Source organism: Accipiter gentilis, chromosome 11, assembly GCF_929443795.1.
Source record: "Accipiter gentilis chromosome 11, bAccGen1.1, whole genome shotgun sequence".
Classification (NCBI taxonomy): Eukaryota; Metazoa; Chordata; class Aves; order Accipitriformes; family Accipitridae; genus Astur; species Astur gentilis.
The window spans coordinates 8353008-8379606 of record NC_064890.1 but is presented as its reverse complement, the minus strand read 5'-3'; the positions used below and the strand labels follow the sequence as shown (position 1 = coordinate 8379606).

General features: G+C 40.5%; 1 protein-coding gene across 5 annotated transcripts in view; it reads left to right on the top strand.

Annotated features, from left to right (window-relative positions):
- Positions 1 to 25524, top strand: part of FAM107B (family with sequence similarity 107 member B) — a 62102-nt gene extending 36578 nt beyond the window's left edge. For 4 of the 5 annotated variants that reach the window (XM_049814116.1, XM_049814111.1, XM_049814113.1 and 1 more), the window contains 3 exons: positions 15906 to 16089; positions 20217 to 20370; positions 22343 to 25524. In XM_049814116.1, the coding sequence (XP_049670073.1) occupies positions 15962 to 16089; positions 20217 to 20370; positions 22343 to 22459 (399 nt within the window). In that variant the 5' untranslated portion in view covers positions 15906 to 15961 and the 3' untranslated portion in view covers positions 22460 to 25524. Of the gene's footprint in view, positions 1 to 13420; positions 13440 to 15905; positions 16090 to 20216; positions 20371 to 22342 lie in introns of those variants that run through there. The other variant, XM_049814114.1, reaches the window with a different exon arrangement.
- Positions 25525 to 26599: the final 1075 nt, after the last annotated feature.

The window sequence follows — 26599 nt, the reverse complement described above, 5'->3', positions numbered from 1 at the left end:
CTGACTTGCAAAGTTCATCCATTGACTTCAAACTTTTAATGGTCTTATTGTCATTTTTTTATCACTGTGTGAATTTAACTAAACATTGTTTTCCTGGAAGCACTAGGTTTTCAGTGGTAGTAAATGTTTATGTTGAGTAGAAGCTATACGAAAACACTGAGCCCAGTAGGATGGGGTTCAAAATTAATTTGCAGACATATACTTCCTGAATCAAAATCTGCACCCCTGTACAACCACAAGACTTATTATTTGTTCCACCGGGCCCTGAGGTTTATGTTTAATTAGGTGTGTTTGTGAGAGGGAAAGGGCTCTTGTGAAAGAGGGTGTTTAACCCGAAACTGTGGAGTTGTTAGCTTAGCTGTGTACAAGATGATGCCATGTTGGTGGACTCTCATGGAGGTAGGTGACTGTCACCCTGCTCAAACACACATAATACTGCATCTCATGCATCATGACTTTGCAGCAAACAGGTTAGTAGTGCAGGCAAGGTGAGGTTTGGGAATGAAGGTGGCAACCAACATCTTTTTTTATCTGGAAAATCTAAACTCAACAGTTACCTAAAGTGTGAGCAGGATGTGACCTTTGTGTGAAAGACGAGCTGAGGGTCATGTCTGTCTGGAGGGAAGCAACATTGACTGAGGGCAACCAAAGGTAAAATTTCCAAAAGTTCTTCTATTTTGTAAGCCCCAAAGGCCATTGGCTTCCAGGAAGATACAGGATATAAAATGGGGATAATGATTCACCCCTCTGTGTAGACTGTAAGCTTGTGGAATATAATGACTCTCTCAAGTGTGTGTGGACAGTGAGGATGCTCTAATTTTGGTTCTAATTGCCGTTTGCAAAATAAATGTATAACATGAGCTCTAATGCAACTCAAATGATAATGATTGAAATCTTGTTATTTCAGCCTTTTGTAACTCCTTCCTCATTGCTTGAATATATTGTGAAAGATGAAGGAGCTTGGATTTTTTATCTGACAATGTCCTTAATAGAGATATTCCCCTCTTCCACTTGCACTTTTTAGTGTGATCTTAAATGTTACTGGGATTCTAACCTTTTCCTACAAGTCGTACTGCTTTGTCTGTACAGTTGAAGTGGTACAATTCTCCTCACTAGCTGATGTGTTTATGCTGGCACAGCTGTTCCCAGTCTGGAATAAGTTTGCTTGATACTGGTACAGATAGACCTGTGTGCTGATTTTCACTAGTGCATTGCACTGGCAGAAGTTGCATGATCCCACCTGACTGTGTCTGTCTCTTCTGGGGGTTTTGCTTCCCTGCAGGGCCTGTGCATACGGGCTGATCACTGCTATAGTTTCTCAAATACCGCTGATTTGGGACTGGCTGGAGCAAGCTGTCATCTGCTGCAAAGATCTTTAAGACGCATATCTGGCTGAGATAACACCATGTTCAAACCATGTTTGCCATGTTGAAACACTTACCAGTTGTAGTTTGGTGCCATTAGTACCTGTGACGGTGCTGCTCTCAGCAGTGCTGGAAAGGTGTAGGTAAGAGAACAAGAAGTATTAATGACAAATCTATGCAGGGGAGGGCTCCTGGATTACTTTGATAGCCTGTTTGCTTTCATAACCAAATGTATTTCTAAACTGGAAATAGACCCTGTTGCTGTCTGGCAGTAAAAATGCTGCCTTTGTTGTGTTTCTGTGCAGCTTTTCCAATTGCTTTTTTGGGATCAATGTTAAAGCAGGTGGGACAACATCCTTTGTGCAGGCAGGCTGTTGGGTTCAGTATAGTAGGTAGAAAACCTGTGTTTATAACATCATCTATTTCAATGATATGAAAAAAGCTATGGCTGACTTGTTAACATTCATATTAAAGGATGACTATTAACATTCTCTTGATGAAATGGAACTTAACTGTAGCAAACATTTTCTGTAATCTTAAACACTAACATATATGTAAACTCGCATTGATGCAGTGGCTGAAGATGCAGTATTTACACCCTGCTGAGCACTGAGACTGTTGAGGAGTACATGCTGTTTTAAAGAGGACAGATTTTGATAAATGGGTCTCTGTCTTATTACTAACATGCTTGAGAAGAACGTGCTGTATTCACCAGTGGGATAGGAAAGCCCTCAGGCTCCCAGCTCTCATTCCGGTTTTTCAATGTGGATCTTCATCTTGGAGTCATTTCTGAGAACTTATTTACTAGTACAGCGTACAAAAGCATGTGTTTAATGTGTCTTTTTTTGTTTTTGAGGTGATAAATCCATCGACAAATAACAAAAAAGAAAACAGTAGGGACTTTGGTAATAACTTGGGAAGGAAGAAATTCATAAAAATAGGCTTGGGGTGAAAATGGCATTGGTCCTTCAGGCATAAGACTCATAAATCCCTGGCATTTCTTTTGCAGCACCGAGAAGTTCACAGCCTCTGTGTTATTAACTCTAACATCTTCTCTAAATTTTATTCTCTGTATCTGTTAATCTATAACTTCTTAGCTTATTTTAAAACGTCGATTTAATTTTCTAAACTTCATTCGGCAAATTATCTATTTGAATTTTGCCTCTTGATTCTAAACCAAGCATTTGTTCAATCCTAAAAAAAGAGTGCTTAACCTGAAATGGCTCCAAAACTTTTGACAAAACGCTGCCTATAATAGAACAAAGCATAGTGTTGTCGTAATTTATGATGTTTCTTACTGATCTGCTCATCCAAAAAAGCCTGTCTTGCTCTCTCAGCATTTGGTATCCAACATGGCTTGTGCTGACAACCACAGCCTGTTCCAGATTAATTTAAGCCTCAGTGACTTGCTCAGCATCACAAATCCAATTTTTGGTAGAGCTGAGAATAGAGCGTCTCTCTTCTGTCGTGACTCGGTTCCTTGCTGTAATTACGGGGCAGCTTTCCTGCTGAGTGAGTGAGCCTCCGTTGTGACCAAGCCCATTATAATGAACAGGTCCCACTTTATATTTTGATGAATTCCCCTTGCTCAGTAATTTTTTTGCAGTTTAAAAACATAATTCCTCAGTGAATCGTGGCAAAACATGACTGTCTAATTAAAGAAAAAAAGAAGCAGATGTAAATTTTCTACTTTGGCAATCTTGTATTCTCCACTACTTGTTAAGCAAGCAGGTTGAGAAAGTGATTTGTGTTCTAAGATGGTGGACAAACTGTGATGTATGTAGGAACTTGAGCAACTTGGGTTAAAATGTTTGAAAGTGTTGTGGAAGGTTGGATTGTTTTATTCAGATTTATGGGACTAGTAACAGGTCAAGTTTACAGTAAAGGAAACGGGCTTCCACCTCCTTTCATTTTTTAGAAATTGTGCTCACATTTGCAAACTACCTACCTTTCCTGTGGTGAGGCACAACCCAAGGAATCAAGAATGCATGAGGTGCCTACACAAATACCAGTTCCTCTGTCACCCTTGATCACAAACACAGTTCTTCTCCTTCTAGTAAGTCCATAATATCTTTGTAGGTTACACAGTCATGGAGAAAACTAGTAATTAATTTAGTGATAGGAAACATGAAAGGCAGTGCTTGCTGGGCTGTGACACGGTGCAATGTGTTCACTGGAGTGCTGAGTATTCACCCATGAGTGTCTTCTGGTTGCAAAACAGAGGTGTGCTTTTTAAAAAAACATGGGGGTCATACAGGCTCGTTGGAATTTTCCATATTTGGGAGTTTTAAAATAGACCATTTAGCTATTGAATGAGAGCAGGAAGAGGACTGCAGAAACACGTCTTGCCGTTTCTTCCTTCCTTCTACAAACATTTGAGACAGTAAGATGATGTCCTGCTGGGGACACCACATGGTAACATTTTTAAGGAGTTCTTAACATGCAGTTTATTGCCAGCATACAAAGTTTGTTGGCCTGAAAGTTTCCCACTTCGGTTGCAGGCCCAGCAGGTGCTAAGAGCCCCTCAAGTTGTCTGTTCAGCAGAGGAACAAAGAACAGGGCTGGCCTCAGGCATGAAGAGGTGCAGCTGGCAGTTGGCAGTTATGATTGCCTATCAATAGGTATTCATCGTATTAATTAAGCTGCTGCTGTTAAAACTGGAGCTAGGAGACAGCTTTTCAGCCTGCCGGTTGTAAAGTAAGCTGAGTCACCTGTGAAATGGTGTTAATAAGAGGGCTCCAAGGCTTGTGAGAAGGCTTTTCTCTTCAGGCTGACAGCACCCTCTTTCAGAGATGTGGTTGTCTGGTTGTCTATATGTGAATGACAAACGGCATTCAATTCTCTGGAAGCTCTGTACACTACTTTCATGAACCTTGACTAGCAAGAGCCAAGCTGTGACCTAATACTGCTTTTGTTCCTCAGCTGCAGACATCACACGACAAAGACTTTCATCCCCTTTCTTGGCTTTATGCGAGTCTTGTTTTGCAGCCCTTTGGTTTTTGCTTCTTTAAGGTTTTTCTTTATTTTTGAGCATGAAGAGCCAAGAATATGCAGACTTTATTTTCCTTTATGAGACCATTGTGAACTAGTGTGTAATTTTGGGGGATGCAAGTGGTTTAACAGTTTGACGGACATCCCTTTGGTGCCTCTTAGGACTACTGCGTGTTTGTTTGCTTGTTCAACTTACGTAATTAAGAGTTCTTCCAGATCAAGTTTAAGTCCAGTTCAGTTCCACTTCTCTAGCATGTAAAACAAGTAAGCTGTCCTCTCAAAAGCCCTGGGGAAGGATGAGAGGAGCAAAGCTGAGCAGTCCTACTAACTCTGGTGGCACAGCTGGCCCCCTTCATTAGTGCTGCTGAGGAAGGACAGTCTTGAAATTTCCCTTCAGGTGATCTGTCAAGCAGAAAGGTAACAATTGTAGGAAATTCCTTTCCTGCCACCAGCTTACAAGCTCAGCAAACAATCCCTTTGTGGAGAGACTGGGGTCATCCCTCTAGTTTCTTATTTTTCTTCATTAACTACTTGGAATTTGTTGGCTAGTTCCTTTCTGGAGGGATTGGGGAGTGGTGGTCTGTTTTTCCCTTCCTGAACCTCTTCAAACCTTTCTGAGAAAACCAAAACAAGAAGATGACCTAGAAAACACCCTACACATATGTGTCCCCGTACGCGATTTCTTCTGTCAGAGTATAAGCTAAAATCTCCCCTGTGTACATGCTATGCTTGTGTGACTGCTTTTGTTCTAGGTGATGACATTCTGGTTTCTTCATTCCAGGGAGGCTAAAAGGCCAAAGGCAACTCAGTTGTGTGAGCAACAGTTCAATACACTGTTCAGATGGAGGCATGTTCCTTTAGAAAACAACGCCCTTCCGTCTGAGAAGCAAGGCAGGCTGTGTTACCCTCTTATGTGCAGTATACTGACTGATACTCAGCCTTGCCCTGGTGTCAGAGCTTCCTGATTTATGAGGTTGCAGTAAAAGCTGTTGATTGTAGCTGCTCATAAAAAGCATGTAAAAAGTCACCAGCTTTGACAGATGTGACCCAGTGTCAGCATTTTTTTCAATTTTTGTTTTTTATAAATTCTTGTTTTTCAGAACTCTCATTTCTTCCATCAAACAGTGAGAAGATGATGGTCCACTAAGTGGCCTGGGGCATGTCGTGTTCTTTGCAAGGCTCCTGTTGGTCACTGTTGCAGTTTAATAGCTGCACGTGTATCAGTCTTGGTAGTCCTAAACCCATATTGTGTATGCCCTGCCTCCTGTAGCATACATTTTCAGGAGGCTTGTTCTGGCTGACATACATTCTTATACCTGCTCATTCCTTTTAAACCCATTAGGGTATCATGCCTTTGGTTAAGGTGATGAGTAGGGTGTGCAACAGCCTTCTCTTGAATTTCTTACTCCACCATACTTTTGGAAGATCAGGTCATCAGTTTTACTGGTCTCCTTATTCTTGCCTTTTCCTTCAGGTCTTTCTTCCCTGCATTTGTAGTGGTGTCCTTTTTGACTGAGTTGCAGTGAGGAGCCACATACCTAAAATACATCTCTGCCAGCTGAGAGTAGATAAAACAGGTCTGGGCAAGGAAGGGTGTCTGCGGACACAGTGCAGGCTGGAATGTGGATATAGTTGCCTAGGCCAAGACTAACTCCTTGAGGTGAAGGTTTTATTTCTTTCCTGTGAGTAAGCTGGGAGTGTGTTAGCTTGGAGTAGTAATTGGCTTAAGGAAATTATTTCTCTTTGTTTCCTTTTCTCTGTTTCTAGGAAAAGATACTCCTTGTGTTAAGAATCCAAAACAGAGGCTGGATGCTTGCTTTGAGCTGTTTGCCACCAAAGAGAGAAGAAAAAAGCAATCTTTGCCAGTGCAGATCTTTTGTCTTTTTTTTTTTTTTTCTTCCTTTCCTAGGAAGGGAGTCCCTTCCTAGAAAATGAAGGGAACTTGAGTTGTTGAGTTGGCAGGTAATTGATAGTCTGAAGAAGTACTTAACTTTTACATAACTACCTATGAATATATTTAGGAATCTGGCAAGCTGCAGTGGACTGTGTGTTTTTCATTATGTTGGTGTTTTTAAATTTGTTGAAAACGGGCTTCTTTTATGGGTGGTAGAATTCCTTTTAAGTTGTCATTCAGAAACACCCAGAGGGGAGATGAGGCATGACAGCTCAGCAGATCGTGCTATGCCATAACCCCAGGCAGGACGCTGGTGTGCCCTAAGGAGCAGCACGTGGCATGAAGCAAAATCTGGAGGTTCACCAGCCCTGATTGGCAAGACTCGGGAATTTACAGCACTGGTGTAACTTAGGCAGCATGTGAAATACTTTGCTCGCTTGGTCTCATTTTTGCTGCTCTAGCTACTGAATGCATAACTACCTGATTAATGCAGAGATTTTAATCTTCTGACCCCTTTGCAAACACTTATTAATTGCATTCATAGATTTATAAATTTGTAAAACTATAAGGGATAATTATGATCCTGTAATTTGGTCTCTCCATGTAATTGAACACAAATCTTTTACAAAATCTAGTGTTTTATTCCCCTTACTTTTAAACCATGCGTCTTGTTTTAGAAATTTGGTTTTGTAGCCCCAATCTCCAGTCACTGGAATTTCTCAAACCATTGTCAGGCTTGTTGCTTATAGGATAATCAGGCTGGTCTTAATCTTCACTTCTAAAAAAACCAAATAAGCAGAGCTCTTAGAACTGCCTCAATATAGGGCGTGTTCTCCAGTTCATAGGTATTGCTCTTCCATTTGCTTTTTAACTTTCTATTTTCTATATAAATTAGAAAACTGTTTGCTGTGCCAATCAGGTTTACATATGTGCCAAGTAACCTGCCTCTTCTCTTGCTCCGAAATGTTGTCACTTATATCAAAGGTCATTTTACCCTTTTTGGCTTATATCTGGCATAGATGTCTGCCCAGTTGAATATTTACTAGGATCCTCGGTCGTCATCATCGTCATTGTCATCATCATAGCATCTGGAAGAGGATTTCTGTTTCAGGACTATTACCTATACTCTTGTTCCTGGACCTTGCTTGACCTCACTGGGGCACACGTTACTATCTCATCTTGCTTGCTAGATCTTGTGAAGAAAATACAGAACAAGTGCAAAACCAACCACCATTGATGTCTTTCTCTTTTCCCTGGAAGAATCTTGCTGAAGTCTTGTGAACTAGATTTAAAGAGCATTCAAGATTCACCAGTCTCCTTTTAAGCATCTCAAGTCAGATGTTTGAAATGTTTCCACTCTCCCAATTAATCAGAGGCTGCTGGCTGCTCTGGATTTGCCCCTCTCCCTCAACAATATACCTCTTCAGTGTTAAACCTTTTATATTTGAAGAATCACTGTCCTCTAATGCTGATGTTTTCAGAAATGGAATGACTTAGAAGTAAGACTTGCTGCTAAAATGGTGTGGGATTTAGTCTGTTTGCTCTTTAACTTTAGCGATTTATATAAACATGGATTTGGGTCAGTCTTCCCCCCCTTCTCCCCCTGACTTTTTCTACTCTGTTCCTGTCTGCAGGAAGTCCTTTACCACTGGGTGACACTGTTTGATAGTTCTTAACATTTGCAACAGTGAAGCCCTGAAGAAACTGTCCTCTGACTCTTTGGACTTCTGATTTTGAATCACGGCTCAGTTTTCCTACGAAATCCCATATTTTAATGTAGTTAGATTTGATTCAACCAAACCAGCCCTGATTTTTAATTTAGTGGTCGAGACTGACTGGTCTAGAACACTGATGGTGCACTGTAGCTGCAGGGAGTATAAACTGATCTTATTTGCTTTTCTAATCTTAAAATCTCTTTAAAAAATGTGTCACTTCAGAAGCACATATGGATCACTGTTGACCCATCTATGAATAAATTGCTAGTTACCTTTTGGGATTAATCTAGTTGCAAACTGTGCTGTGGAGTGCATTTCCTAGGAGGCATAATTTCAGTGATCTTCTCCTGAAAATCATGTTTACTGCAGTATAATAATTACCTGTGTAATGTATTGGTGAAAGCCAAATATATATTTAGTTGCATCCTTTTGCTAGTCATGATTTATTCCTTTCCAATGAATGACGTTAGATGAGGTGGAGGGGAGAGGGTGTGTGTATGACATGCTGTTGTTCTTCGGGAAGAAAGCAATATAGTTACTAAAGGCCTTTTCGATGAGAGGTGTCCAAAACACTGGCTCTTCTTCTTGCCATCAGAATGGCTTTCCATATCCCCAATCCTGTCTAGGGTTTTCAGTAATCACAAGGACCTGAGCAAAAGGAATATGGAGTATAGAAAGTCCTTAATAACAATGCAGGACTTTTGGGGAAGAGAAATGATGCAGATAAGATGCATTGTCTGCTTTATCTGCCGTTAGTCTTCGATTGGAACCATGATGTTACAGCAGAGACCAGGATTTAGGGGAGATGGGCGCTGTTCACAGTGTGCTAGTCCTCATCCTGTGTCTTTCTGTCTTTTCCACTGCCTGTATTAAAAATTACATGCTAAGTAGTTTGTTGCACGGAAAGTCTATGTCCGTGTTTTGCCTTTGTCTGACAAAAAGGGGATCTAGTCTCTGCCTGCAGTGGTGAACGAAGGTCTCCCTCTCCTTCTCTCCCAGTGCTCTTAAAGCCCACCTTGCGTGGAGACCTCTTGTTGCAGTAGGAGGGGAGAGGCACTTTCTTTCTCTCATCTTCCACCTCTAACTACACAGCTGCATTGATACTTCTTCAAGCATTTTAACTGAGCAAGAGAAGAAGGAAATGCAACTATTTAGAGCTGGTACTTTCACGCTGGTTTCAAAGCTGGTGGCGGAGAGCTTCGTCACAGATCTTGCATCCTGAGGAAAAATTCTTCTGGATTAATACAAATTCCTGTTCATTGGTCCTAGTGATTTTAGTGGAAGGTGAGGCTATTCTTAAAGCAGTTTGTGTCTTTCTGCATCTCTTTTCCAAGTAGATTAGAGACCACAAGGAACCAGCCATTCTGCCCTTGCCAGCATTGCTCTTTAGTCCTCGGTCTCTGGGGGGATCTAGGCTCTTCCCTTAGCACCCAAGACTTGACTGTACTTCAGAGCACAGGAACAGAGACGGCCTGGTGGTGTTTAAATTGAATGAAAGCCATAAACAGCTCTTTGCATTTGAGAATTGTAACAGAGTGGAGGACTGCCCCAAATCTTGCGTCCCCAAATCGTCTCCCTTTAGGTATCAGTGCCAATGCAAACATCTTTAAAATGACCGTCTTTCTTCTGGTTTCTCATCTAGTGGATGTTTTTTCTGTGCTTTGTTGACATTACTCTCTCAGCAGTTCTTAAGGGAAGAAAATGAGTGTTAACTGGATGTCCTTGAAATTTTGAGTGGTTTAGCTCATTTTATCCTCTAAAGTGACAACAGGAACAGCTTCAGTAGCCAGCAAGCCCTTCTTCTTTCCATATCCTTGACATCACTGAGATTGCTTTGGGCTGCCCTGATCAAGTGAGCAGGAGTGGCACCCTTGTTCCTACGAGAAGTCTACGTGGTCTGTCAGTCTTTTGGCAGCCATGCAACTAATGAAGCCGTTAACTGATGATACCCAGTATAAGGAAGGTGCTGTGAGTTAAACTGTTCTGGCATAGTTTGGACAGAAGTTTTTCAGTCTTGCTACTTCTTTGTGTCTGCTGGGATCTGAAGATTTAGAAGTGCATGACCAGAAGCAGCGAGATTGGCCTTGCAGAAGCTCGTGGTGATTTCTAAGATGCTCTTTTCCTGTACATGTGTGAGCTGGGGCACACAGGGATGAAATAACCTAAGATCAGTAAGGCAAGGCTGGAGTCATAAATAAAAGCCAGATGGCTGCCAAAGGATTAAAAGTCTGATGGTATTAATTTTGTTTGAAGAATAGTAATGTAGTAAGTAATCTAGTAACAGGTTGATAGTTGATGAGCGATCCCTGTGGCACAGTAGGTACACACTGCCCTAAACATATTTGATTCTGAGGCAGGTGAAGACACTCTCCTGATCTAGAAGCAAAACTCGAGTAGCTGCGAAGTGGCAGCCTTTTTGAACAAAGCATGAGGGGCTGGGAGAAATTGCAGCTGCTGAGACCTCTCTGGTCCTTCCCTCTCCCTCCGCAGGCATCTGGCTGTGTTTTGCCATGATCCAAACCCCCTCATCCCTTTCAGTTGTGAAAGTGTGAATAAGAGCCAAACTTCTTGAACAGTGGCTGCCTTGAGCATCTTGGCTGGGAAGGGTATTTTGTATTCTATTTTCAGGAACTCTTACTTTGAATTAAAGGGTGAACTGTGGGAAGTTATTAATGATATCTACAATCAAGGATTAATCAAGTAAATCTCTCTAGTCAAGTGCCTCTTACTGCACCCACAACATATGGGTAAAAATGATAGCAGTGGTGAGCTTTCATGTGCAAACAGTGCTGAGATGGTACCTGGAAAGCCCACTCTGCATTTAAGTAGCTCTTTCGCTTTCCACCTGAGCTGTCTGATACAAGCAGTGCTGGTCTAAGCAGAGACGTGCTGAAGAATTTTTATTCCAATTCCTCTTGAAATCGGAAGGGGGAGAGGAAAACCATATTTCTTCTCAAAGAATGCCTTTGGGTTACTTGTAACAAACCACAAGTCTACGCAGTAGTTTAAAGAGCTAAAAATGTAAGTCTTAAAAAATAGCGTTTGATGGTTTACAGTACAGCTCAGAACAGATGTTGAAGCTTTTTTGAGAATAAAATATTCAGGAGGTACTCAGTGTTTGAGCTAATGCTTCTGTGGAAGATATTAATTCAAGAATTTATAAAGGCAAAAAGGAAATCATGTGAATTTAGCCTTAATGTAACTTTTGGATCCTGGACTAGTCTGTTATTTTTATGTTCATTGGTATTTTTAGGTATTTATTTATCTGCTTTTTAAGGGACCTCAACTCCACCTCTGCTTTCATAGCTGGAAATAATTGTGGGAATCATTTGAAAGGTGAAAATGCCATATATATGTGTAATAATATAAATATATGGTGTCTCGCAGGAATTTTTATATTCAAATTCCGTATGTAGAGGGTGATTTCTGTTATGAGCAATACCAGATAGAAAATAAATGCAATTCCCTGAATGCCATATAAGCACGAGGGTTTTTTTGGCATGAACTTTCCTCTGTTGTGGAAGCTATGGGAGCCTTGTTGTAGCAAAAGCTCTGGCAGCTGTTGAATCCTTAACCCAGTGCTGTTAAGATCTACTCTGAATCTGTTAAAAATGCTAGTGGCTGTCTGTAGTTCTCTTTGTACACGTGTTTCTAGTGTTACTACCATTAAGGGACTTTTTCTGAAAAATACCCTCTATAGATAGAATAAAAATTAAGTAACATTGGAAGCAAATGTGTCTGTTGGACGTGCTCCCCCAGATGTAACTTGCATGCTTCTGGCACACCCTGGTTCAGTTGTATCTATTCAATATGATCAACTTGACAGGTCTCTTCCATTCTCCTTGAATTTACTTGTGCTCCAAGGAAAATAAATGAGAGAATTGCAAGTATGTGACCACTTGGTCTTGGCTCTCCAAGACTGAGGTACCAGTATGGTACTTCTTGATTGCTATAAGAGCATCTTTGAAAACATTAAATTTCTGTCTGGGAGGATACTTGAAGTTCTTTTTATACAGAGGCATTTTCTTTGTCTTCTGGGATATTGAAATTGCTTTGTAGTTCTGTTTGAGGAGTTAGAATTCCTCTTCCATATAGCACCCCCAATTTATTCTTTCTCAATGAAAATCCATGCGTACGTAAGAAGTCATGGACAAAGTCTGTGAGAGTTACTCAGGCAGGACAAGATAGGGTAGATAAATGCTTTTGTGCTGCTTGTACAGCAACAGCTAATTCAGCAAATGCACTGGGGAAGCACCTGCCAAATTAGTGGTTGTATTAAACTTGAGCCAAGCTCAGCTAAAACATCCCCTGAATCCAAATCTCTTTCCTTTGTTTTGGAGCAAGGTAATGGGGAAACACAGAAATGGATTGTGCATTCTCAATTGATCATGTAACAGCAGATGGTTAAAAGGAGCCTCTCGGATGCTCTTAAGGAGGCATATTCCTGCTAAGTGATTATTTGGATTGCTAATGTCCCACTGTTGCACCTCGTGATGATCTGAAAGCAGCTTTATGGGTTGTATACTTTTGTGGTGATGAGCACTAGAGACTTGTGGAATTAATTTTTTTTTTAATTGACTAAACTTTGATGACTTTCAAGGGATTCTTGAAAGCTTGGCTTGTTTATTGGTGTGAGCCTGAAACTCAGAATGAAACTCTGGGGCTACGCTACCAGCTCTGTTACTGTCTGCCATTGGCATGGTGAATCCTTTGTGCCTCAGTTTCCTTTGTATGTGAAACTTGCCTGTGCTTTTGTAAATGTTTGCTTTGAAAGGGTGTGGGCAGAAATCACACTGTCTTATTTGTATTGTTTGCGTATAATATTACACAGTGACTCCGCGGGACTGGGTTGGTGGCCTCCAGCCAGACTGAGGTTTGCAAAGGGTGTGAGAGGATTCACTGAGTGGGAACTGGGTGCCCTATTTTGCTGGCTCTGTTTGGAAATCCTAGCTGAAATCATTTGCAGCCTAATCACACACTGAAAGCATCTTCAGTTCCCAAGGGAGTTTTATTCATTCAAGTTTGCTGCTAGTAGAGTTCATGTTACATTAGGAAACCACAATTCCTGACCTCTGAGTTGAATACATTTTTAAAAATAGAGATGGGACAGAAGAAAGAGGAATCGATAGACTTTATTTTAAGGGCTTGCCAAAAGCAAATCTATGTGCTGCAGAGTATTACATGAAACTTTCTGATAAATGACTGAATGAAGTTTTTTTCAGGGGCTCGTGTGAAAAAAAATAGTACATTATGGCAGACAGTTGTAGGGTAATTCTGTGTTTTTCATCTTTGTCTAAGCAAACAGAAGACTTGTCTTGAAGGAGCAGCAGGTTATTTTTGGATTTACTTTAATGGAGAGCTGCCGATGACAAATGCCTTCTAGAAGACTTGCAGCCCCATCAATGTGTCAGAACTGATAGAGGGGTACAGAAAAACAAATACTTGCAGAGCACGTTTATTTTGGGTGGTGGCTGGGTATGTAACATCTGAGTTGTTTTAGTTGTGATAAGCCTGAAATGAACACTGAGGAAGTATGAATCATTGTGTCCTTATTTAAAAAAAGAAAAGAACTATAGCTAGTTTATTCATTGTCTATGGTAAAAAGACTTCCACACATTTTCTATTAGCAGCATGGTGCTATGTGTTATATGTTGAAAAGTATGCCGTGGTTCGGGTTTTTGGGGGTTTGGGTTTTTTTTTTATATGTCACGCAATTAAACAAGGAGGGATTTGAGATAGGAGTTTAGCAAAGGGCTGCCGAGATGGGCTGGGGGCCAGGGCGCAGGTGCTGTGGCAAAGGCTGAGGGACCTGGGCCAGCTCAGCGTGGAGCAGAGGCAGGGTTGGGGGGACTAACAGCAGCTCCCTGTGCCTGGGAGCAACTTACCAAGAAGGTGGATGGAGCCAGGCACTTCACCATGGTGCATGGCTGGAGGGTGAGAGGCAACAGGCATGAGTTGAAACAAGAGGTTCATACAGGTGTAAGGAAAAACTTCACCATGAAGATGGGCGAGCAGCATTGCCCACAGAGGCTGTGCAGCCTTGGAGGACTTCAGCAACCTGGTCTGATCTCATAGCTGTTCCTGCTCTCAGCAGGAGTTTAGATTAGAAATCTTCCAAGTTTCTTCTGACCACAGTTTTCCAATGATCCTGTATATTTGGCACGTATGGTGATAGCTGGTTGCTTGATTGAAGCAGGAAGGACTCTGAAGGGGTGATGGAAGAAGTATTTTTATTGCATGATCAATGTCAGTAAGAGGTTTATATCATGTACAGCAATATACTTACATAGTTTTGAACTGTGGGCAATTTTTATATTAGTTTCAGAGGTCTCTGTGAGAACTAGCACCCCCACAGAGTTAAAAAACGCTACATATAAACTTGCCTTGAAAAACTAATGCAGGGGCCTCCCTGAGAGCCGCTCACACTGGTAAGCTGTTTCTCATTGGATTTGCTCTGTAGAAGCTTGCTCATCTGTGAGAGATGTAGCACCAGTAAAACACAATTCACATCATACATTCAAACAAAGAAGCTGAAAGGGCTATCCCGGGTCCATTGGACACACTCAAATCTGGAGTGGCTTCCCCGCATCCGCTGAAAACTTAGTCCTGTCGTTTTGCTTTTTCATCTGTAAGCACACATGCAGCCCAAGCAGGGCGATGGTGGTACTGTTCAGTATTAATATACTGAAGTATTAGTGGAAATCTGTCCGCTATATCAAGTGGATTTTGAATCAGACCTGAGCAACAATATGAGATTCCTAATGAAAGAAAATAGTTTAGGGATTAAACTGAGACTGAATTTGGACAGGTTTTACAGTCCGTGGAGTGAGAGACAGAGGGAAGGGCTGGTAACAGTGGGATCTAAATTAAAGTACATATTCAGCTTTTACTGGAAAATACGCAGCAAATCCCAGTGATTCTCTGATCTGTGTCATAGCCCCGTACCATACAGTGTTCAGCATTCAGCTGTTCTGCCAGTCAGGCTAATGGAGGTCTCTCGCCTTTTCTTTCATGTCCCATTGTTTCATCTCTGTAAACCCACATGCTGTGAGATTATTTTTTTAGGGTCTGTTTGAGGGGCCAATGTTTCATCAAACTGATAATTGCAGATTCTGTGTGCAGGTTCCACAACAGCAAACGGAGGCAGAATTGCTCTGAATGTGCTTTGTTTTGGATGATGAACTTTTTGTGACTGAGGCTTTGTAATGGAATGGGATATGAATGGTCATGTATAAATTATTTGAAACCATAGTTTACTTGTCAGCTGTTGATTAAAAGTTGTGATTTGGTGTATAAACAAGCTTTTAGGATAGGAAAATGCCATGTTTCCAGATGATATAAAGACTTCATTGCCTTTAGATCAGTGAATTTCTGTGGATTTTCACTGGGTGAAATATGGCCTTTAAGAAACAATCTCATCCAACTTTTTCTCCTCTACCTTTCCCCTCAAAAATATGTCCCCCCATCCCAACAATTGCAGATCTGGCAATTTCCACACAGAAGCTTTTGCTCCGTGCAGTACAGTTCAGGGCTTATCCACAGAAGGTGTTTTCCCCATAGCTGACATGATACTGGATGGCAGGAATGTCTTCAGGGTCTCAGTATTGCTGATCAAAAAATGCTTCATCTGAGTAGGCTTATTAAAATCGATAGAGCTCTTCACGCACTTAACCTAAATTATTTGTCTAATTCTTAAAATGGGGGGAATCTGTGTCTCCAAGTCAATGGATGAAGACTGTTGGAGATGACATTGTTGTGAAATTGCCATCTATTTAAAAAGATGCTATTGATGTGTGCTCTGAGAGCCTTTACTTACTACAGACAAAATTAATCTAGGAAAAGCATAACTGTTACCAATGTAATATGCTGCCTTTATGTTTTAATACATCTTTAAAAGGCCTTTCAATGTAGATTTACTGCAGTTTTCCCCCTGTTTTACAGATACTGTGAACAAGGACACTGAACCCAAAGACCCATATCCCATTCCAAGAAAGATTATGGCTGAACCAGACTACATAGATGATGACAATCCTGAATTAATTAGACCTCAGAAATTAATTAATCCTGTGAAGTCATCCCGGAATCATCAAGATCTCCACAGAGAGTTGCTTATGAATCAGAAAAGGTAAGAGTCTAAAAAATTACTTGGGCCACCCACCCACCCCAAACACAGCTTGTCACCTTGATGAAACTAAAACTCGTTTTACCCAAAACCCGGCAGACACTTTTTGATTCAGATCTTGTAGGTGAAAAGACTCTGTTTCTTAACCATGGCATTTATTTCTGTTTGAATTACAGTTGCTCTGCAAAAGCTTGCTATAAAAGACTTCTAATTTTGTTTTTGTGAATACTCACAAAGGGTAAATTTCAAGAGGAAACAGTTCAGTTCTCCCCTATCACATTTCATATTGGTTACCTGGGCACCGTAATTTGTCTTGAACTCTTAACTTCATCAAGTATTTCACAAAATTTTGCTATTACCAGCAGGATAATAAAATCTGTGGGTTTTCACTGTTCCCAGTGCTCTAATTTTATGGAGCCACTTTTAAATCAAAGAAATCGTATATTTTTATTTCACATGAGACTGTTCTCTACTTACCTGATCTCTCTTGCAATGCAGTGTGGTAGTCTGGTGCCTGCTCTGCTGCTGCACAAGTGTTTCTTTGTATGTTACGCAAATGCTGCTTCCTCCATTCTGGGATTGGATGCACAGCTCTTGCTCTATATATTGCTTTTAAAGATGTAAATAACTGGAACTTGATTTCATCAACTTCAGAGGCACAGGCACTTGGCCCAGAAATAGCTGAAGTTGTGTTACTAAATCTCTTCAGCAGTGAAGGACTTATTTAGAAAACGTATTAAGAAAATAGCCACTGGACCACATGGTGGAGAAAAAGCCACCAAACCTTGTGATGCTCCTCCATGTAAGCAAACAGAATCTAACTATGATAGAAATTAGCAATTTGGTGCATTGAAGATGCCCAAAATGGACTTTCCAAAGGCAAGGGTGTGGGGATCCACAAAACAGAAGTCGAAGAACAGTATTTCAGAATGCATCTGAGAATAAATTTGCTGGTAGCAGCCATTCAGGCTTTTTGAGACCCAGGGCCCTGATAAAGGAGAGGAGGAAGCTATTGCTTCAGCTTCTCCAGCACAACTGGGTTTGTCTATTTGGCAAGAAGAGTCACGTTGTGAAAGTTTCTCTTTTTTTTTTTTTTTTTCCCTCCTTTTTTCCCCCCCTCCCCTCTGGTAGGGTAGTATTTTGAAGGGAAAAGGGGTCTTTTCTATGTGTAATAGCAAAATCCTCACAAATTCTAGGCTTAGATACTTAATTCTAAATGAATTGGATACACAATACAGCATTTCTTTAGTGATGAAGAAGTAGAAATGTTTTACAGAACACCAACTGAATTGGAAGAAACTGGCCTAAATAGGTGTTTGTCCTATTTTTCGTTAATGGGATTAAACATCAAAGTCAGTTCCTAGCACCAAGAAGTTTATAGTCATTGAAAGAAAGATAGTTGAAGTTTCCCGACTTACAGTCTTATTCTAAAGGATGTGGAGGCTGCAATAAATTAAGGCTACTTTTTTTCTTTTAAGTTTATGAAAGCATAAAGCACTTCTAAATAGTATGGAGTTCTTTTCTTCTAGGAGAATATCCTATTATACGGAGGAGTTGTGCAGCCCTCAATACCCACTCTTCTCTTATTGTGATTTTGATTAGCTGCAGCTGTTAATTTTAGATTCTTATTTATTGGTGCAGAAATGAAATACTTTGAGGGTTCTTACCAGCAGAAAAACTTGTGGTTTTGGGAAAAGGGTTAGTCTTCTGTGCTTCATGCCACTGTCCTAAATCTGATATGAGGCTTTTTGGTAATGTAGATATTAGGCTTGTGTTCTGCTTTGTTACTGTAAACTGTCATATGTATGGAGGACTTCTGGTACACTTACAGAATTCTGCTTAACATGCACCTTATTTTATTGTGAAGACTCAGTGTAGGCACCAGCAGGTTCACTTTTTTACCAGTCAGCTCTGAACAGCCTTTTCTGGATCTTAGAAGATATTAGCCAGTGATGGTCCGATCATTCTCCATGCCTACTGTGAGCAGTGTCGATTGAGTCTTTAACTGATGTAGTTATTTACTTGCAGAAATGGTAGTTGTTTGGGGCAAACAAAGATCCAGGTAGTGGTACCTCAAGGCATTGGTCACTTATCTTAAATTGTTTTTACTTATTAGGAGTCAACCTCAGTTCTGCAGAGTATTGGTCCTGTCCCTTTGACGTTTTCACCCTATCAGCTCTAACTTGTGTTATAGCACACTTTGCTTACTCTGTATCAAAGATGTAGGATTTTTTATTTAACCGGAACAATCACTAGGAGGTGATACAAGACTCCCAGTTAATCCAGTAGTCACCTGTTTGTTGCTTTTCCTTCTTACATACGAGAGTGAAAACAGGATTGACGATACAGTTGTTCTGTTACAGATCTGACTACCAACCACACTTAATTAGACTGAGAGGTTGTATTTGCTTGTATCTTCTGCAGGTCCCCTTTATTATAGCTACAGCACATCTAAATCAGTCTTGTGCCGCTGCTTTGTTACAGTGCAACCTTACTGAAAAAAAGCAGGTCCGAGTAATGTTACATAGCAGTTTGCATCTGGTTTGTGGCTGTCTTGATTGCTAATTGCCAGCATGGAAGTTTCCATTGGTTCAGCTCTCACTGATCCAGTAGTAGTAGTAGTAGTAACAAAAAATCACTCCAGCTTTTCTCTGCCTGACTTAAGTTTTATGTGTTAAAATGTAATTTAAAAAGCAGTAAATACAAAATACGAACACAATCTTGTAGTTTCTGTTGCATTCAGGCCATGAGACCTATTATGAGAAATGGGGAACAGTGTTTGGTGTTGCTAAATATTTGATTTTGCTGTCAGGGTATGTACAGGGATAGAGTGTTGCATAATATATGGAGTCATTCATAGATGTCACTATAAAATGGCATTTTAATGTATTATTGGACGTTTTGTCAGATATGCATGTTACGGAAGAATTAGGCAACCACAGATACAGAGCAAGTAGGGGAAGGTAAAAATACGCTTTCTGAAAGCTTATTCAGATTATTGAGTTTCTTAAAGTTGAAATAAAAAATGGTTGATGTTAAACTTAATGCTGGATGTTTTCACATAGTAGTCTTCACAGGGAAGACGACAATAACAAAGGCAAATTTCAGATCTTTCTGCTCAGACTTAAGTGACGCTAATATCTGAATACAAGGGAGAGCTTTGAATCTTATCATAACAAATTTTGAAAACATCATAGCATAACAGAGATAAAAGAAATAGCTGAAGTCACAAAAATAAGTAGGACTAAGTGTGTATCTGTTTGTGTGCCTGTATAAATGAATTCACGCATCTTCCCAAAGAGTAAGCTTTCTCATTTTAGAGTAGCTGTCTTGGAAAGCAATTTGTGCTGAACAGACCTGAAATGCTCAGTTGATGTAGTACCTAAAGTCTTTTGAGAGGGAGAATCTTCCAGCCTTTGTCTGGTCTCCAAGGTGATTGCAACTTTTTTTTATTCTGGATTTTTGTTGTCTTAGCTCTTTGTGGTTTTGAGTGTAGCCTGGGAGCTCTCACTGGAAATAGCTTTGCAGCCAGGCATGGGTAAAGCTCTCACATTTTTCAGGGAAGGACAGAATCCACGATTTCCAGGAGCAGTGTGACAAAATCCAGAGGGAGACCACATTTTAGTTCTGTCCATGCAAACTTCTATGGGCATAACACCCTGCGTAGGACTGTCTGAACACAGTCTCTCAGTTACCAGCCAGCAAAGGAAGCCTTTTGTCCAAAATTTGTTTCTAGCTCTACTAGAGACTTGATTTGTGATTTTTATTTTATTTTTTTTTTTTTTAATCCATTCTTCTGGAATTGAGAGAATGGAGGGAAGACTAGAAGAAGATGAAAGTCAAAGTAGTGAATTATACAGGAGAAATACTAGCATGCACATTAAAGGGAAATATCCTCAGTAATAATATGACTTAAATTCTAGTTTAGGGTTTTGGTTAGAAACCAGGCAAATGTCTGCATGTTTTTTCCTTTTGATTAATTATTTATATTCCAATGCATCTAAATAAGCAACTACTTGACTTTAGAAAACATGCCTACAGTTCTGTATGAATTTCTGCTAATTAAAACTGATCTCTTTCTTCCCTGTTCGCCCCCACACCATCACTCCTCCCTCCCATTTAATTTGAAGGGGTCTTGCACCTCAGAACAAACCAGAGCTACAGAAGGTGATGGAGAAAAGGAAACGAGATCAAGTTATTAAACAACAAAAGGAAGAGGAAGCACAAAAGAAGAAATCAGACCTGGAAATAGAGCTACTGAAACGGCAGCAGAAACTGGAGCAGGTGAGTTGGGGAATAACACTACCTTTACACACCTACATCTGAGCTACTTACCCGAGACTCCCTTTGTAGACAGGAAAGAAGCAGCAGCCAATTTTTGGCACATTTCCTCTGATCAAATGCAGATATCTTTTTTAGGATGAGTCAAATCACACTCTACAAATACCTGTTTGTTGTCACTTACTCTATAGGAACTGCATATGGTGTCTGCCTTTGGTCAAATGAATCCCGCACCAGACAACAGGAATGTGTGTGGAGCACTGACCTTATTCAACCATTGACACTGTGGTGAATTAGTCAACTCTTGTAGTCTAACTATTAAGAGATGATCCACTAAGAATGACTGTTAGGCTGTAGTGCAGCAAAACTGGTGGATGCTTAATGAATAAAAAAATCAATTGATTTTTTCTCCTGGGGTACGTAAGAAACTAGATGACTTTAAAAATATCTTTTGTAGCCTTAAAACCTGTGACCCCATTGGCATTTTCAAATGAAGGAAAAGATCCTGAGTATGGAGATATGTGGAGTTGGAGTTCATTGTAGTGAAGCTTACTGCTAGGCACAGGGCCAGCCAAACATTTCTGTGCCTCTTAACTTTGTGTACCTGTGAGGAAATATCTCTACAGTGAAGCACCTCATCAAAGAAGTCACTGTGCCTGAAGCATTGCATTTATTTTTAAATAAATGAATGCTTTAAAACAGTATCTTCTGTTTTTCTCAATGGAAATCAATTAAGCCAAATAATTACTCTATTGAAAATGAGGTGTAATCCAATCATTATTTAGGTTTGGGGGTTTTATTATAGTTTTTTTAATTAGGCTTAGAAATATTTTTGGAGGGAGAAAGCTATTGTCTTTTTAAGGGTATCATCCTGTCACTTTTCCTTTCTGCTCTTAAGGGCCCAGCTTCAAATGGTTCAGCTTGTGGGAAGATTTTATTTGAAACTGACCTATCCAAGGACATATGTAGAATAGAAAATTCTGTAGAAGAGGAAAAGCCTGCCCATTGCAAACAATATTATAACTTCGAAAACATCATAGGAACGGCGTTAATTTACAACACGACTCATGGAGAAACGTTGTCATGATTTATTCTAACAAGGCATGTGCCTTGCCAGTGAAACAGAGACAAAGTAGAGATTATTTAGGTAGAGCCGTACGTGGTCCCCATTAATCAGGAAGACCTTGGTCTGTTTAAAATAAAAAAGAAAAAAAGAGCTTTTGTTAGTTTTCTAAAGGGTTGTTTCTTCCTTTCTGCCGACTTATCGGCCTTCACTGAGGATTGCCAAGCAATCTGTATTCTGTGTGATGTGTAAGCTGTGTTCTGTACGGGCACTGTACAGCCTTGCCCCATAGAGCAGAGTGTCTAACCTCACATGTAATGTTGAGTGTCTGCATGGGCAGGAGCTCCAACTGGGTTAAAAATGTCAGTGAATGGGCTCTCAAAAATGGACAACTAGGGGCCAAGGAGGATTTTTTTTTTTTCTCTTTTTGTGATAGACAAAATGGATACACCAAAAGAGGCTCAAGTTAGATACAGAAATCCGTACCTAAACACTCAAATTCTGCAAGTGTGCTCAGTAGTAGCTGTTCACATGTGTTCTCTCACAAGGCGCATTTGTCCTTGTCCTGTTGTAAAAGCCAGAGAAAGGAATTATTGTAGTTTCTTTAATGAAGATGTTCAAGAATTTCTTCAAAAATGCTTCCATCTTATTCTCATACTGGGCTTGCAGAATTTTTGTCTGTCTGGCAAAGGTGGACATCTGGAATGAGCTAGAGCTGAGGATTTGAAAAGAGTTATCATTTATGAGAACAGATACTCCCAAAGAAATGCAACTTTATCTTTTCCATGAGAGAAAGAAAGGAAGCATTTTAAAGAGTTTTGCATGGCCAGTTATTGAAACCTTTAGGGGTTTGTCTTGTATTTTGAAGATCTGTTTTATATACTTTTTTTCTTTATGTGATTTCCTTTTAAGCTGGAACTGGAGCAGCAGAAGATGCAGGAAGAGCAGGAAAATGCACCTGAATTTGTCAAAGTCAAGGGCAACTTGAGGAGGACGGTCCAGGAAGCAACAGAAGCACCAGACTCCTAGAGCCAGTGCCTGCTCAGACTTCCAGCTTTCCTGCGGAGAGAGGCTTTTGCAAGTTGTCTCAGATTTGCCCCTCAAGAGGGAAAATAACAGCATCCAGCTGACACTTACTGAAGATGAGATTTTTAATTCCTGGGATGTGTGGATTAAAAAGACAGTACCATAAACAGATCGACTTGCCAAATGCAGTCTTGAGATCAATGGATAAGGAGTCTGTCTGTCAGTTCAGTGTCATGGACCAGTCTGATGTGCTTACTCAGAGATTTTAACCAGGGATACTAGAGAAACTCCTTCAGTGTTGCACTGCTTTATCTCTTGTGATCCTAGTTTAGTGGAGATACACAGATTATATTTTGCTTTAAAAAGAACAAAATTCCTCCTGTGATGTCTTACGAAGCTTTGCTGTGCAGGTAGATTGCCTCCATCTAGAACTACAGCCTGTGTATATCCCACAATAATTTGTGTGTAGTTGGAATTTTTATCAAATCTGGGAGGATGGAGGTGTGTTGATCACTGCTGCCCATCCCCACTAGGATAGGCAGCTGTGGGCAAGATGAGAATGCTTCAAATTCACCAGCAGTGAAAAGTTGAGCAGCCTTAAAGCCCATTTTTCTTGTTTGGCTTGTAGCATTTGGGCTATGAAGGAGCAGAAATCTGATGATCCTCTCACCAGGGAGAATCCAGAAGCTGATTTATCTCTGTCTTTAAACTTAGACCGTCATGTACAGGCCTGTGCAGTGCTACCTGTGAATTTACCTCTCAATGCAAAATGACCTTTCTTCTACTTTTAGTGTTTTGAAGTCCTACTTACTTTGCTGTTGTGGCCTTTCTCATCTAAGGACATGGTCATCTGAGTACAGTGTTAACACATTACTTGGTAGTGTTCAAACTTATTTGCTGGAACTGAAATCAGGAATCTGATCTGCCATCAGTTCCGGCTCTTTGCTTGCAGGAACTTGTTGCAGTTCATGCAACAGAGCAGCGTTTAAGCCAGACCAAACTGATCGTTGGAATCTACTGAAATGGAATTTTTTTTCCCTAAAGTGAGGCATAAAATGAAATTCATTTTATCCCATCCTTCCTTTAGCCTCAAGAAAGAAGGGGAGTGTGTTACCACTGAGTCTTAGGGTCCAATTCTGTCACCTTCTGCCTTTCCACAAGTTGCCCCTGTGTCTTGCCATTAAATAAAATATTGCTCAGCTTGCACAGAGATGGCAGAATCTGATCCTTCATGCTTATGACTACTAGTTATCCAGGAAAGCCTGGATTGAGGAGGGGGGAACAGATTACTCATGTAGGATTATAGAATTGGATTCTCACCTGTTGTGAATTGGTGCAGGTACCTTATCTTCAGAATCTGGGGAGAAATCCTCATCTTCCTTGGTCGGCACAGTCCTAGCTCTCACTGAAGCTGTGTTCATCCTCATCAGCTGAGGATCTAATCCTAGTCTTTGCCTTAGGATGCTAAACAAAATAATTTCTACTTTGTAATGACATTGGACATAACTGTTTGAGAACACTTTTTTAATATCAACAGTGGTATGTTTGTATTGTAGAGGTGGTGGGGGAGGGTTTGTTGGTTTGGTTTTTAGTTCCTTTTGCCTTTCCTGTAAGTGTTGGACATTTTAAATACAATGTCAGCACAGCACTTGGGACAAAATGCTCACAATTAGAAATTAGATACAGACTTCAATTTGTCAAGATCCAGGCATTTTTTATGAGGACATAATCAGATTGAGAGTAAATTGAATTGTGATAAGTCTATTGCCATTGATTTAGACTTGCAGTGTGACTCACATCTAGAAGATTAAATATGAAGATGGCCTACCAGACTGTTCAGATTATGGACATAAAAAAGGCAAAGGCCAAATGTAAGACTCTTCCATGTATTTTCTCAACAAAGGAACACCCTGAGTGTTGCAGTTTCTTCACTCTCTCCTTCCCTTCTTCTGGAAGGAGAGGATCATCCTTTCTGGCAGCACATTATTCAAACACTTGCACTGATTGAGTTTGTTTCATGTTGTTGAGACAGCGCTATATATGAGCCTTCCATGCCATGCTCATGTTTTATCTTAGCCACTCCCAGCCTACCAAACTTCATGCCTCTTGGTTTCCACTCCACTATTAACCTTCTGCTCAGTGTGGAAATGTCTAGAAGTTGGTGAGGAGAGTCTCTTCTGGCTTGAGCAGACCATTTCTTCTCAGCCATTTCCCCTTGGTGAACACAGCAATCCTACCATGCATGCACAGTGAAATGAAGTTGGTGTAAACCAAATGGCACCAGAGTCAGTGGGGGACAAGGAACCTCTCTTTGGCTTCAGTGAGTGTGTTGGATTGGGCCTTTCAAGGCTGAAGGCATTCTGCTTTCTCTCCATGTTAGCTTGTGATTCAGGGTAGAGTTTCTCTGTCTGAAACACAGGAGGCCAGAAAACTCCCTTGTACATACAGCATGAAGTAGGTTTTTGTTTTCGGTTGGAATTAATTCCCTGTGTGAAGAGAACATCAATGTGTGTGTTAGAACATCTTTGAATTCTGCTGACCCTTTAGTCTAGGAATCCCAGCCACCTTCATGTCAAATTGACCAGCAAAAGCTTGTCTTTAAAGTCAGGATTGGGCTAGAATAGGCAACCCTTAAATGGGTGGTCAGCTAGTCACACCACAAGTGTCCTGTGTGGCTACTCAAGTAAGAAACTGCTTGCCAGTGAGCGTAAGCAATTGTTAATCTTCCCTTTAGCTATATGGGTTTTGAAGCAATCCGGCAAATATTTCAGTGATTTGAAAATGGCTCACTTACCACTTTGTACTTTTTTAAAACTCTTGCTTTTGATAGTATAGTAGTAAATTTTTTAGCATTTTTGTGGCTTTAACCTTCTGTTAATATCTGCACTTGTTTGAGTGTACATATATAAATATATATAAATATAAAAAGGGAGCCTTAATGGATTTGTTTTCATAATTTAATATTTTTTGTATTTGCTCTTGTATAATTGTTTTTAACTAAAGGTATTACAAGAATGAGGGTGGAATACTTAGAACCAAAGTTATGCTTAATAAAATCTACTACATGCTTGGCGTATTCAGTGGTGTCTGTTATGTCCTGCTGAAAACAAAACCTCAGGGACTGCGCTGAGATATCCAGGTTCTTTAAAATTCTGCAATGCAGGGGTAAGTATCAAGATCGTGATGACTTCTGGTTCCTTTAAACTGTATCTGTGTTTATATATGCAAAATTGCTGGCAAACTAGTTGGCAGAAAAAGCTCATTGTGTGTCTCAGTCTTATTATCTTTTGAATATTTTTGATGCAGAAAATTTTTAGGACTGTGTAGCTGTTCAGCTAGCACACGGTGAGGTGGAGCATGAGGGAAAACTTATGATGGGAATCAAATAATTGTGGAACTCATTGCCTATCCTGCTAACTTCATCAAAGTTTGCACCGGACAAAATTCAACCTTGAAATCGTTAGCATTGCAACAGCTCCATCCTAAGAGGGAGAGAGGAAAGAGTAATGAGCCTGGTCCTGCAAAAGTCCTTTTAATTTAGCGAATGCTCGAGCCTTTGGTTCTAGTAGGAAAAACTTGGACATGTGAAAGAGTGGATGCACAAATGATCTCCTGGGTTAGGGTCAAATTGCTAAGAGCAAACTCCTGTGTCAACAGCAGACAGAGAAAATTAGCAGGGGGAGGAACAGGGCTGGAACAGGTGTGGGTCATCAATTCTCCATTAAGATCCTCAGCTCTTACTGGTGAGTCCTGGTCAGACAGGGACAGGTGGTGATGGGGAGAGGAAGCTGGAGAGGAGTGCAGGGTGAAACGAAGTGGGGGAGGAGGAGAAGAGCAGTGAATTCAGAACAGATGTCAGGAAATGCTTTTTCCTTCAGAAACTGCTCAGCATGTGGAATGGGTCCTGGCAGTACTGCTGATGCAATGACGCTGGACCCACTCCAGGAGCTGTCAAATGTGGGGGAGGTAAGAAAGAACAGAGTTAATAAGGGGAGGGTTTCTATGGCCTGACGGAGATACTGCCCTGTGCTCTCCTACCTCAAGCATATCCAAATGTGTTTTGAATTATCCTTTGATATTTCACTCCAGCTCCAGAAAGAAAACAGTCAGGGCATGTGATCTGCTTTTGTAGCATGTCCAGCG